General features: G+C 43.5%; 1 protein-coding gene across 1 annotated transcript; it reads right to left on the bottom strand.

Moving 5' to 3' along the window:
- Nucleotides 1-859: 859 nt before the first annotated feature.
- On the bottom strand, nt 860-13,547 carry LOC308222328 (ubiquitin carboxyl-terminal hydrolase 42-like; the record flags this gene model as incomplete). The annotated part of the gene is made up of 16 exons (XM_080620227.1): nt 13,434-13,547; nt 11,183-11,420; nt 10,200-10,400; nt 8,862-8,972; nt 8,599-8,701; nt 8,371-8,438; nt 8,163-8,233; nt 7,536-7,618; nt 7,093-7,204; nt 6,586-6,726; nt 6,278-6,378; nt 5,536-5,674; nt 4,164-4,895; nt 3,689-3,777; nt 1,546-3,018; nt 860-1,007 (listed from the first exon to the last, which is right to left on the bottom strand). Coding segments are annotated over exons 2-16 (3,801 nt in total), but the record flags the coding sequence as incomplete, so codon positions are not given.
- Nucleotides 13,548-13,549: the final 2 nt, after the last annotated feature.

Here is a 13,549-nt window from a genome sequence, read left to right as displayed (position 1 = left end):
CAGCCCTCCTCATATCCCACCTGTGTTGCAAACAGTGGATCAAAGTAAGGTTCTATCTCTGTGTTTATCGGTTAACATTTCACCTACAGAGATAGTGCAGTAATCTTAATGCCCCTGACCTGGGTAGTGGGGTGCAAGACGTTTACTTTCTTCCTATACTTTTGGCTGGTTTAGAAATAACCAGAGTTGGCCACCTGCTGGCAAAACCATTCACTAAAGCTAAAATAGTCCTAGAGTACACGAATTTCTTCCGGTTGCAAAAGAGCTTTCCCTCAGCCCGCTTCTCTGTATTTTTAAGACTATGCTAACAGAAAACAATCAGAAGGAAATAAACCAGTGGCAGGAATTTAACATACTCTCCAGGTCTTAAGTTGCAAAGCGTCCTCTGGAGGGTTAACAACTGCATTTAGGAGAAGACTGAGCTGTATCTGGAACCATAGCTCAGTATTGTTACCAACTGACAATTTGTCCGAAGAAGCAGTCAGCTCCATTTCTATGTGGTGAAACAGCTGAACGTAGTATTGTATTTAAATCAATTACCCTGGCAGTCATTTTGGGGAACATGGTGCTTTACTACAATATTACTAGCCTGGAAGCCTCATGTCATCATCTTCCACTTGGACTACTGTACAAAAGCATTTAAAGGTTGTTTCAAGTGTAACAAGTGTCTTTGTGAGTAAAAAGGAGTCCTGCAAACATCCTGTGGCTTCTTACCTTTCACATACTCACTGGATGGGATGAAGCCATATTTCTTGTTGTCACTTGTCCCAGAAGGCTTCCTGTCCTTGTAGGGTTCTTCACTGGCCTGGTTTCTGTATTGCTCACGAAAATAGTTGACTGAAAAAATGGGTATTCTCTTCTTCTCCTGTGTCGTCTTCTCGAGGCGAGAATCTAAATATTCCGAGAAGTCTTTCAGTTTCCTGATGTGTTTCTTCTTTTTCTTCTTTTTCTTCCGTTTGCGATTGTCATTGTCAATGCGGAACACAAGGCCATCCAAATCCTGAAGTCTGAGGGAAACATGCAGGTTAAAAATAGGAAAACGGATGCAGCGTTTGATGCGTGTATGGAATGTTATTTATTTTACCACAGGTGATGACTTGCTGTGTGTCACCTATTTTGTAGTAATTTCTGCACATCTGACTTTGGATGCAGCAAACATAAGCCCTCAGATTAAGGACCAGTAAGTCTTGGTTTGTACACAAATCCTGACAGGGGCTAATTGTGGAATACGTGGACTTAAAAATATATAATTGTTGTAACCTAATCAAGAACAGTGCGCAGATCTGGCTCTGCCCTGGGTTCAGCAGGCTGGGCTTAAACCACAACAGGTTCTTAACTTTGTGCTCCAGGTCTAGCGTTCTAACACTATTCAGCAATATCTTTCCTATGTTGGCTTGACCAACCTAATGACCAGCCTAATGACCAACACCTAGTCAGATTATGCTACATAAATCACTTAGAAACAATGGGGAAAAGGCAGGCATGAGAAACACACAGAAAAGTGTTAGGAAAAAAACTGCGGATTATGCTGGAATCCCTGCTTACTTGTAATCCTTCTCTCGATATTTATCTTTGGACTTCTTTTTCTTCTTGACCTTCTTATCTTTTTTCATTCTTTGGTCATCTGTCTTGCGGCATTTCTTTCCCATTTCACTTTCCCTTCCTTCTCTGTCACTGTATTTCCTCTTGCCAAGTCTAAGTTTTTCATTTTCCCAGAAAGCGTTGTCAAAATGTGCACGAGCTGAGGCAGGTGGAGGTGCGTGCCTTTCCCGAGAGTGTTTTTCAGACTGCCGCTGAGGTACTGAACCATGACGGAAGTTCTCTCTGTGGCTACTGAAGTGATGGGCTCCTTCCTCCCTGGAGTGACTGGTGTGAGCCCATCTGCTCTGGCAGTGATAATCCCTACGTGATTTGTAGAATTGACTCAATTTGTCAAAGTCCTTATCAAAATGAGAGGACTTCCTCTCTCTACCATCTCCTGTTCCATGAACAGAGTAATAATCCTTGTAATACCTGCATTTTTCCCATCTCCGTGCTTCATCTTGATAGTATCTTTCCCTGCTCCAAGTTCTCTCTCCTTTGGAATGGTAATACCTATTCCTGTCTTGTTCTGTTCTTTCTCTGCTTCGTGATCTATAACGAGAGTATTTTCCTGAGCTTTTGCCGTTATTTGGACTGCTTCTTTCATTATGGGAAGGTCTGTACTTCCTTTCATTGTAATAGTCCTGCTTATGATGATATTGCTTATTTGTTTCCATGCTGCGAGAGCGCCTCCTTTTGTAGGAACGATCATCCGCTTTGCTCCTGCTTTGCTTCTGCTCTTTAATCTCAGAGTATTGTCTCTTCTTTCGGTAGTGTTCTTTGTCAGGTTTTTTGGAGTCGTGTATCTTCTCCTCGTATTTTTGCCTATTATCCTCTTCGCATTTTTTATTATTCAGCCCCTCATTTTGTCTGGAGAACTGACTCTCCAGAACTTTATCCAGCTTTGTAATAGAAGAGTCATTAACAGGTGGTACCTCTACATAGTTATTAGAAATGTCCTTTGTATCTTGGCATTTATCTGTAATACCTAGAGATGCAGGTTTTTTAGGACTACATTCAATGTCAGATTTCACAGAGGAAGTTTGCCCTAATTTCTCTTCACTCTCAGGAGACCCTTTGATATACGAAGGATCTCCTTTTGCAATGAGTGCAGGTTCTTTTGGTCTTCTTGGTTTGTCTTTGTCTCTGCTGTCTTCGGACTCACACTGCCCAATGTATTCCTCTTCAGTATCCAAGGATTTTTTCCTGACCTTGTGCTGACCGTTGATACTGGGTTGTACGTTATCAGCTTTTGTTATAATACTTTCAGCAACTTCTTTGGTAGCAATGGTTTCAGAGTCTGATACAGTAAAAGGACTCTCAATCTCACAGCCAAGGTCGGAAAGAGGCGTCCCGGATTGTTCATAGACAGACACTGTTTCCGTCACTACGGTTTCCATAAGATGATCGCCCTCAGACTTCTGAGGTGCAGGGACACTGCACAAAATAAAAACACATTTTTCACTTGGAAAAGTTCACCTAGAAGATAAAGGTTAGGAGCAAAAATCCCCTTAAGTAAAGGATTTGCTGGCTACTGGTAAACTCTGTCTGTTTCTAAACTCCCTTACACGGTTTGGAAACTGTAGCTTTCTAAAGAGACTCTGTAAGGCAGTCCCCTTTAGAAACCGATTCTTATACATTCAGCAGCGCCCAGAGAAGGTGTTTTTCTTCTCTTGAGTCTGCAAGGAGAACATTAAAAACCCACACCCAGCACATTTGTCTCCCTCTGCTCACTGCTCTACATCACATCAGTAGCCAGCACCACTAGGTTCGCTCTCCCCTAACTAGAAAAAAGTCAACTCATTAATGTCAGTCCCTCCCCCCAAAATGGGAGGGCAGGAGGTGGGGAATTTACATTGGAAAAAGAAATCCAATCGTTAAAAAAAGGAAAATAATTCCATGAAGAAACAGAACTATTCTGAGAGGCATCTGCTCGTATTTAATATCAGAATAATACATCTTCAGTGCTGATGTCTGCAACCCTACATGTACAGTGTGGAATTTGCTGTACTGGTTCAAAGCTTTCTACTAAATAGAATTAGCAAAGGGGTAAAACAATGATAAACTTGGATGAAATCTTGTTTTCATCAGAGTATACCCGGTTTACCTTGTTTGCGCTGACAGCCTGTTCAGGTGGCTGTAGGCCAGGGATTCTAAGATTATTTCTTGAGGAATCGGTGACTCAGCTACAGGTACCTACAATTAAAATGCAGACGTTAACAGACAAAAATATACTACCTTTAGCTGAAAACTGTTTGCAAAATTTCCTCATTAGTTATTAAGCAAGATCACTTTGCCTTACGTGCACTATTGCCAATTCACACATCACCCCTTCCCCCCCCCCCAAATATATTTATGAAACTTATCAAGTACTATCTCAGCTGACCTTCTCTGAAGCTGACATGTTCTCACATGCCAGTTCAGCTCTGCAAATTCTAAGGGGACAACAGCACAAAGTGTTAACGATGAAATTTGTGCTGTGTGTGTTAACAGTATTTCACATGAATTAGGAACATTTTAACGCTCCTGAATACTAAGGACACCATAGGTGAGAAGTTCTAGATGGAACAAACATAACTCACTGGTTCAAGCAATCCATTTGTTTTAGCAAAGAAAATCTCAGAAGGTTTAGCAGGCTGGACCTGGCAAGCAAAATCGTCAAGTTTCAGTCCATTTTGTTTAGATCCAGTATCTAAACTAATAGCACCATTTAGTGAATCATTTTGTGGCAGCTCATGATGGGAACTCTCTTCTTCAGCCCTCTCACAGAAAGAATGGGAATTCTGCAATGTGCCAACCACCTTCCCAATCACAATTCCATTGGAAGATATGTTGCAATTCATTTTAAACACGCCATTCGACGCCTCAGATTTTCCTGAAGACTCTGCACTGGAAGGAACCGTAGCATCGGAGCCGAGTGTAGGACTTCCATTCACTGCTGGCTCTACAAACATTTCATCAGGAACTTCCTGTCTGGAAATGTCAGCAGCAACTGCCACTGTAGAGGCATTTGAGGTAGACTCTGCTCTGAAAGAATTTGTAATTGTGGAGGAAGGAACGGCCTTGCTGAGATCCTCATTCTCCAAAGCACTGGTAAGACAGTCAGCTTGTGACACAGTCTGACGCTCAGGCAATTTGTTATGAATACTGATAGTGATCTTCTGGGCTTTCGATGGATCCGTAGCTGAAGGCCTGGTAATTGCCCAGTTTTGAATGCAAGCTGTTGGTGGAGCTGAAGATGGCCTTTTTATGGAGATACCAACAGGATTTGTATCTTCTTTTAGGGGTCCATTTCCATTTAAACGACTTGAATTCTGTATTTAAAAAGAAAAGATTGCAAGATGAATATGTGCAATCACACAGCACTTATGAAAACATTAAATTCTCCTACTAAATATTTCTACAAATTGCCTCACCACCGAAGAAGAAAAAACACCCCACTTCCAATATCAACCTAAGTCCAACAAGTGTGTTTAATTCCTGCTGCTTTTGGTTTACTGCATATTGGTATCAAATGAGCCTCATTTTTGAAACCCACACAAACAACTTAACATTGACTAAAGCTCATCCCAAATATATTTATTTTCCCCTTTAAACATTCCCCGAAAACACTGCAATAATTGCTCTGGTACTCAGGACCGAGATAAATGGTTTTTGCTGTCTCAGCTAAAGTAACACTGATGAAGAGTGATCTTTGCCTGTTGTTATTATTATTATTATGATCATCATCATCAAGAATTAATAGACTCCTTCAAGTGTTACAAAAGCGTAGCTCCCAGTGCTTTAGAAAGCACTTTGAGTTGGAAGTATAATGAAGTAGCATGGCTGCACAATTTAGGGGATTAGCCACTGTTTGAATAAAACTCCGATGCCACAAAACAACCACCCTCCCCTCCCAATCAAAAGAAAACAACATTATCAATTTGGTGCCATTATCTGCTCCCTGCAAATTACCTTAATCATATGAGGAGGAAGTCGTGGTCCCATAAATCCCGTCTGCTTATTATTAGGCCCCCGCTGACCAAGGAATGAACGGGGATAAGAAGTTGCTGGTAAGTAAAAACCACGTTCTCCAAGCGTCAAATCATAGCGCCTTGGGAAAAAAGCAGTGATCTCAGTTTAGAGGTTTTTTTCAGTCTATTCTTGGATTAAACCCCCATCTACAATTTTATAAGAGGGGACGATGTAACAGAGAAGACATATACAAAAGACTCAACCAAGACTACAAACTGAAAAACAGACAATGGTCTCCCTACAATGACTATCCTTGCCAGAGCGACAGCTCACCCTTACATCATCTATGGCGTAATTTCTCCTCTTCTACATTAGCCCACTACAATGACCAGATAGACAGCAATGTACACAAGCACACCATAGAATCATAAAATAGTTAGGGTTGGTAAGGACCTTAAGATTACCTAGTTCCAATTCCCTGGCCATGGGCAGGGACACCTCTCACTAAACCATGCCACCCAAGGCCTCATCCAACCTGGCCTTGAAGATCGCCAAGGATGGACCACTTTAAGGCGAAGCAATGAAAGACAGTAAATGACACCGGTAAGTTCAGGTTAGAGAGAACTGAATTACAGAAAGAGTAAACTTTTCCTAGGACAGAAAGAAAAACACTTGGAAAAAAGAGAAGTATGAGTAACAGGAAAGTAAATATATTCTGAACAGATCCAGTAGTTGGTATTACCTGATATAAAAAAGTAAATAAGCTTGCTGATTGAGAACCGTTTTGATATCAGAACGTTCCACTATGGCATCATTCATTCGATACCAAAATCCATTGCCGGCCTGCAAACAAAAGACAGTGACATCTTTAGACAAAATGCATGCTGTTCAAATGACATCACAGGCGGAACACTACAGCACAAAACGTACCACAAAAATCGAACAGAACACATCATTCAACCTTTCTCCATCAAAATGGTGGTTGCCAGTAACATTGATTTTCTTTATCAGCACGGATTTTACCCTGTTAGAAATCAAGCTGGTACCCACCTTTATGAAGCAGATATAGTGTCCTGCATTGCAGTTGAAACCAGAATGAACAAGAACTGCATATAAAGCATAGATGAGTGGTTCTCCCATTGACTGGGACATATAGGCTCGAAGATCCAAATATTCAGGGTATTTTACATCCTAAACAAAAACAGGAAGATTCAAAAATTACCCGGAATCACTTGGTGGAACAGCCTGAGAAAAACCCTTCTGAAAACACAGGCTAGGATCACACAAATATATTCTTGATTCTTATAAAAATACCTATTCTCAGAAACAACATTTAGTCATTTAAGCTGCAGAGAACTCTTTTCTGCAGAATTAGCTCTAAGAGTGAGGTATACTCTTATGGTTACCATAAGCAATAGTTGTTAGATGAACTTTTCTTAGACTATTGTTATTAGTCTGTAGTTACACCCTGGAAACATTAACAGATTTTAAATGATATTTTCTTGGGGAAATCTCCCATTCCAAGAATAAAAAGCTGCTTTACAGCTGCAAATATACCTTGTTGATCTTGCCACCAGTAAAATTTGCAAATCTTTTCAGTGATATTGTGAGAACTTTGGAGGAACGATGTATTGTGTACCTCTTGGAGGCAGGAACCATGTTTTTACACCTTAAAAACAAGCACAGACAAATGTTTAACAGCAAATTCTAGGACACTAGGACCTTCAGCAAACTGATGCTGCCTCCTACCCGAAATTGTTGCCCTTATCTCCATGCTTCAGCTCACCACTACTTAGCAGACATCCCCTTTAACTTCTGGCCAGACAAATACTTCTGCGTGCAACCTCACTCTTACGAAGGCTAATAAACACCAGTAGAGGCAGCAGTAAGGAATAAAAGTCTAATATGAGCTAATGGCCAGAATTCTTCTATTTCCAGATATTCACGTGATACATGAAACGCGTTCTCTTGTATTCAGATGGAATTAGTAAGAATCTTACTTGCTACACTTGTAGCTGTTTTCTCCGTCCAGTTGTTCAGGTTTCACAAATTGTTCTAGAGCCTTAGTGATAGATGTAACGGCCTGGATGAATAAGAAAGTAGAGCACTAAGTCACTGGAAATGCAAAACTTCAAACGCTTCCTGGTAGTTTGCGAGAGAACCTTGCTAGTTCATCCTCAAGCAACCTACTGCCAACCGGCAACCACTGTGAAGGAGGCAGAAACCTCAGAGTACGCTGAGCATTTACCTCCTGTGGAAACGATTCTACTCTGAAACAAAACAATAAAGTTTGCAGTGCCACAGACAGCACCTGTGCTACGCTATGGCATCAAGAATGAGAACAGTCAAACCCATCAGCCTAACGACAGACGTATGCTGAAGCAGAATAATGGAGAAGTGTGAGAGTATAGGTGTTTGTGTAGATATAATTACTGCTTTTACAGCTTAAACCCACTGCAAACATGGAGAGCATCTAGATGCCTTCCACACAAGACCAAAGGATTGCCGCTCCCATCCAGCATCAAGCTCTTTCCTTTTAGCAGTGTATCTTTTTCAGTAAAATGCCTTTCTTTGGAAAGCTCTACAGGTCCCCATACAGCTCAACCCATATTCACAAAACACCTTACCTTTATATCCAAAGTAATATCGAGGAATGGTTCATACGTATCAGAAACGGCTTTGCAGTTCAAGCATTTTACTGGAATCAAAATACAAATGCTTAACACTGACTGGACAAATTTAAAGTCTTCACACGCATTACTTTAGTCAAAGTCCTTTACTACAGACAAACAGACACAGACCAGTTCAAAGGAGAGGAAGATTTTTAACAAGTACCTCGGGATCTTAGGTATCCTCCAAATATTTGATAAATAAGTGTGGTGGCTTGAGAAGATATGTCCAACCTGGAAAGAAATGATAAATCAGACCTCAGATAATGTGAGGCTCAGAGTTAACTCTTCGAACAGTTTTTACCAAGGACACGGATTTTAATGCAGTATAGTAAAGAAAGGAGTAAAAGGGGCTAGAGAACAATCAAAAGTTAAATAATTTGTTTATGCTTACTTGGTGCTTCCATTCAAGCAAGCTTTCTGCAAAGCATCAACAGTGAAGGACAAGAATTCATGTGCATCCTCTTGACTGCCATAATGGAAATGCTTTCCTATTCCTAATAAATAAGAAGGTGGTCATATTTATCTCGTAGAAATTGAAAGAAAACTTGTATTTCTAATATCTTCCTTCCAAGTATCAAAATCATTTCTATGCATCAAATAGTTCTTTGAAAAGTTACCAAATATATCAAAATAAAACCATCTGAAATTACTTACTTTTAAGGCCATTGATAACAGATGTAGGCTTGATAGCATTATTAGAGCAACACAGGACCTGGTTAATGTGAGCTTCCAATGTACACATCATACAGAAGCCTTTTTCATGACCTGAAGAGTGAAAGAAGCAACAGTCTAGCCAAACATGCATTGCTACAAAAAAACCAAAAACCAGCCTTATGAATTAATAGTCTTTAAGCTAAAGGTACAATGTTCATTCTTCATGTGCATTCTCTTCTCCTAAGGCATCAATATCCCGACAGTTTTGTGGCATTTTAAGACACAATCCTGTACAGAATTTAAATGATGACTGAGTTTGTATTAAAATGCATTTTCTGATGAGCAATCTAAGTCACTATTGCAATGACTTTTTTTTTTTTTGCAGGCTGACACGAATGTGAACTCCACAGGCTGCCGAATATATGACAAAACACTACTGACATTGATGACACAGCACTAAGAGAGAATGCCTGTTATTTTCAGCATACTGCTGTGAGGTGAGCTACGTGACACAGAGCTAAGAAACCTCCGGGAGAAAGGAAAGATTAAATTATTTCTGCCCTCCCTTTTGCAACAGGGTTCTTAACTGGAAACATTTTTATCTATGTTAAAAAAACACACTTACATTTCTAGGAATAAACACTAAGATGCCAAACCAAAAAGCATGCATGTACCTTTGTCAAAATACACCTAGAAGGATATGAAAAGAGGCTCCTATGCCTAAATCAGTTGAACCGTAAAATGGAAATGCGAAGAACACAAATTCCAAGGTTCAAAAAATATGAACTTTTAACTAGAATAAAACCAGTCTACATTTTAATACTGCTCCACACAGATTTCCATTTCAGGACAGCAGAAATTGGCTCGTAGTGCTTTCTAGGGTGTGGGCCTTTTTAATGGGTCAAGAGTGAACGTGTCATTTATTGCAGTATTAAGACATTACAGTATCTAGGCTGCAGACACAAAGAAGCTATGATGCCAACATCCTAAATTTTACCTCCTTTCTACCAGCAGGAAACCCAAATCCCAAATGTTCATCAAATGCCTTCCTTTGCAACATACTTCTTTATTCACACAAAGCAAGAAATGGTCCTTACTTGCAACTTTACCATTGTGCATTAAATGAACAAATGCACTTTATATGCCATTCCGAGCTCCCTGCTAAATAACCATGGAATCACAGAATCATCTAGGCTGGAAAAGACCGCGAAGATCGCGTTCAAAGCCAGCTTCTACAGGTAAAACGGGAAAGCCGCGAGTTTTCTCCACAGAATCCCTGTTGTTCTTTCACCCTTGGAGCAGCCCAACATATTTATAATAATGTTAGAAAGTACTCACATGACTTGGTGTGTTCAAGTGAAAGCATGTAATTGGCCAGAGGAGGTGTATAGGTTAAACACTGCAGAGTAGAATTAAGGAAACACGTATTGCCCAGATTCTGCAGTCCAACTCCAACACTTAGCGTCTGTTGCCAATCCATGCAGATTTTCTCAGGTGGAAAAAGAATTCTTTGTGGTGGGGCAATTCCATCGTTAACAACTGCAAGAAAATCAGATTCCAAAAAATATTTACGGTTTCTGTTTGAAAAAGGCTGTTTAAAAGGTAGCATTCTGCAGGAGCACCCAGAAGAACCAGGTCTACTCCACAAAGGAAAACCATGTGATGAACAGCTGAAACACTGCCGCTTGAATTTGCAGGTCAACACACTGCTTTGAACCATAATTTGTTCATCTGTTTCAATTCATTCAAAGCAAGACAAACCACAAGTCTGATTGTAATAACTTCTGCCAGGCTTCCCTCCATCTACATCCTTTAATCTGAGTATTGATTCAATCATTGTGTTACTTGGGGTTTTTTCTTATTCTATCTCAAACCACAAACTTACTTGTAATACTAGGGTAATAAAGGTAAGAACTATAATGAAAAAGTAAGTGAGTAATGAGCAGCACAAGCAACCCTACAGATACCAGACCTCCTCCTGAGCAGATTCAGCATTCAAAGACTTGTGAATAAAGAAGCCATAAACACAAAGGTGAAATGTACTTTTCTTGGCACAACACAGAAGACCTGGGTAGGTCTGTGTATTATAAATATTTCCTCAAAACTGACTATCGCAAATAGATTTTAAATACATAAAACTGTAGGTTTTCCAACACCAGTCCCTTCAGTTGCCTTAGGGGACTCACAAAAATTGCAGCCTAGCGCTGAAGGCTTTATTCATCATAACCCTGTTTTATATCAGTGCAACAAATGGGAACTGCGTTTTCCAGTTTGGGGTTTTGTTCTGAAGAAAAGGGGGGAAGGACAGAAGACACACTTACTTAGCTCTCTCTGGCCAAAAGGCTTAGGTTTTTGAGACGTCCTACAATAAACAGAACCTCCTGGCCCTTTGTCCATAGAGACTTTGTTTGGATCTTCTGCGGGTGGTACACGGCCCAAGTTTACAGTGCGTGATGTCATTTTCTTTGTACGGGGTTTGTTCGATTTGTCAGGCCGCCCTGATGATGAGGTTTTAGATGTTGAAGATTTTGGCTTGTTAACTATGGTCATTGTTCATATCTGTAACAGAGACAAAAGTTCTGGTTGACTTAAGAAGATCAAGAAGCATTCCAGAAGGAGATCCTGTCACTCAGTCGCAAAGAAATAACTTGAAGGACTAAATAGCTGGTAACAAATATTAAAAAAACCCCAAACGACAACAACCAAACTAAAAACCCCACTCACAAAACTGTGTTTAAGTGGGGAGTAGCGATTACGCATTTGTCTCATGACAAAACAAACATTTGCAGCAGTGACTGTAAAACAACAACATACACAAAAATGCCTAAGTAGAAATAAGGAGCAACAGGAAACTACTACAGGTAGACATGAAGACATGAAGGCTCTTCTATGTCTCTAAATTGCAAACTATACTTCCACAAAGCAACACTACAGGAAGACAAAAAAAAACCAACCCGAATGACCTACAAAAAACATATAACCAACCCACCCCGCAAAAAAACCCAAAGCAAAAAGAAAAAAGGAACATCCCGATCACACGCACACCATACTAGTTTATTTTCCTAAAATGTAATCCAGCTGCCAAGCCAGGAAACTCAGTTATTTATCGCTTTAACCTTAACTGGAAGCCAGTTAGGTACACGAAATAGAGAGGCAGTCGAAGCTCTCATTCCCCCCTGTCGGAGCCCAGCAACGCTTCCTGCTACTACTGGCGACCCTGAGACCGAGGACCGCGATTAGCACGGAGCAGGGAGAGTGGCCTGGGGTCTGCGTCTCTTCCCACAGGGATCGGGTCTGTGTCCACTCAGGGATCTCCTTGTCCTCCCAAGGCGCGTCTGCCCAGTGTTTCACCGCGGTCTGAGGGTCTGCTTCTCCCGGGTCGCAAGATAAGCTCTCAAAGTCGGCTGAAGTCGTAATACTCTAGGCTCGAAATGGAACTGCCCGGCCTTCCATCACCATCGCTGAGCCTGAAGCACCTACCCGCTCACCCTCCGCTCTGCCTTTCCGAGGCGTTTTGGTCCCTAAAAGCATTTTGGCACCGCTGCTCTCACGGACCGGCGCGGCACGCAGCACGCCCGCTGTCGGGAGCGGCAAGAGCCCAAACACAGCCAAACCAACCCGACCCTGACGCGGCAGGCGAGGGCAGAGCACGGCTCCGAGGGACCCCTCGCTCCCCCTCGCCTCGCCCTTCTCCCTCCACCTCACGCTAAGACCCAGCCCCGCCGAGCACCTCCTGCGCGCTACAACCGGTGCTGCGGAGTCAGGCCCAGCGCCGCCGGCCTCAGTGCCCTCACACCCCTCCCCAGGTGTCGCTTCCCGGTCTCGCACCTCGAGGACCGTCCGGAAGCAGGACCGCAGCAGCGAGCGATCAAGGGTGACTCTGTGCTCATGGCAACTAACGGACGAGGGGTGGGGACGGCGGGAAATGGAACCCTTCGAAGCGTTCAATTCCTGGCGGGAGGCGGCAGGCCCCGCGAAGAGCCACCGCCTCCTCGGCAGGCAGGGAACAACGCCGCTCATACCGCGGGACCTGGGGATCCCGGCCGCCCTCCCGCCGCCTCCGGTAGGCGGGGAACCAACGCCGAGTCCCCGCGCCGGCAGCAGGAGTAGAATGAGAAGGGAGAGGCAGGTGGCGGCGGGCACCGGCGGGACCTCGGCCGCTCGTGAAAGCGGGCGCAGAGTAGCGGCAGTGCGCCGGGCATCACCACCTCTTGCCGCGCCAGGAGGAGGCCGGTCCCGCCGGCCCAGGGTGTGGTGGCGCGGCTGGGTCCATTCGCCGCATGCTGGGGACAGCGCCACGCCCCGCCCGGGGGTCCCACCTCCACCGGCTACCCGCCATCCAGGAGGGCAGCGGCCGGGTGCCCGGGCAGCGCCCCACCGGGCTGGGCTGGGCTGATCTGGTCTGAGCCCAGCCGGCTGCTCCCGCCGGTCGCTTTTCCTTCCTTTTCCCGGGCCAGCCCCTCCCCCCGGGCCATTGATTTCCAGAGAGGGAGACGCACGCGGCGATGCCGGCTTTTGCCAGGCCGCCGCCAGGCCCGAGTCCGTCCCCCCCCCGCCCCCCAACCCCATTACCTGGTTCGGCCCCTCTTGACTCGGCGCTGCCGGGTCCCCCTCGCCGCAGCCCCCGCCTCAGCCCGGTCTGCTCCGCCTACAGTTACAGCCCGTCGGGGAACAATGACGTCCCTCCG

The sequence above is a fragment of the Psittacula echo genome (assembly GCF_963264785.1).
Source record: "Psittacula echo genome assembly, chromosome: 5".
NCBI lineage: Eukaryota > Metazoa > Chordata > Aves > Psittaciformes > Psittacidae > Psittacula > Psittacula echo.
The sequence above is the reverse complement of the archived record's forward strand: the minus strand, read 5'-3'. Positions and strand labels throughout refer to the sequence as shown.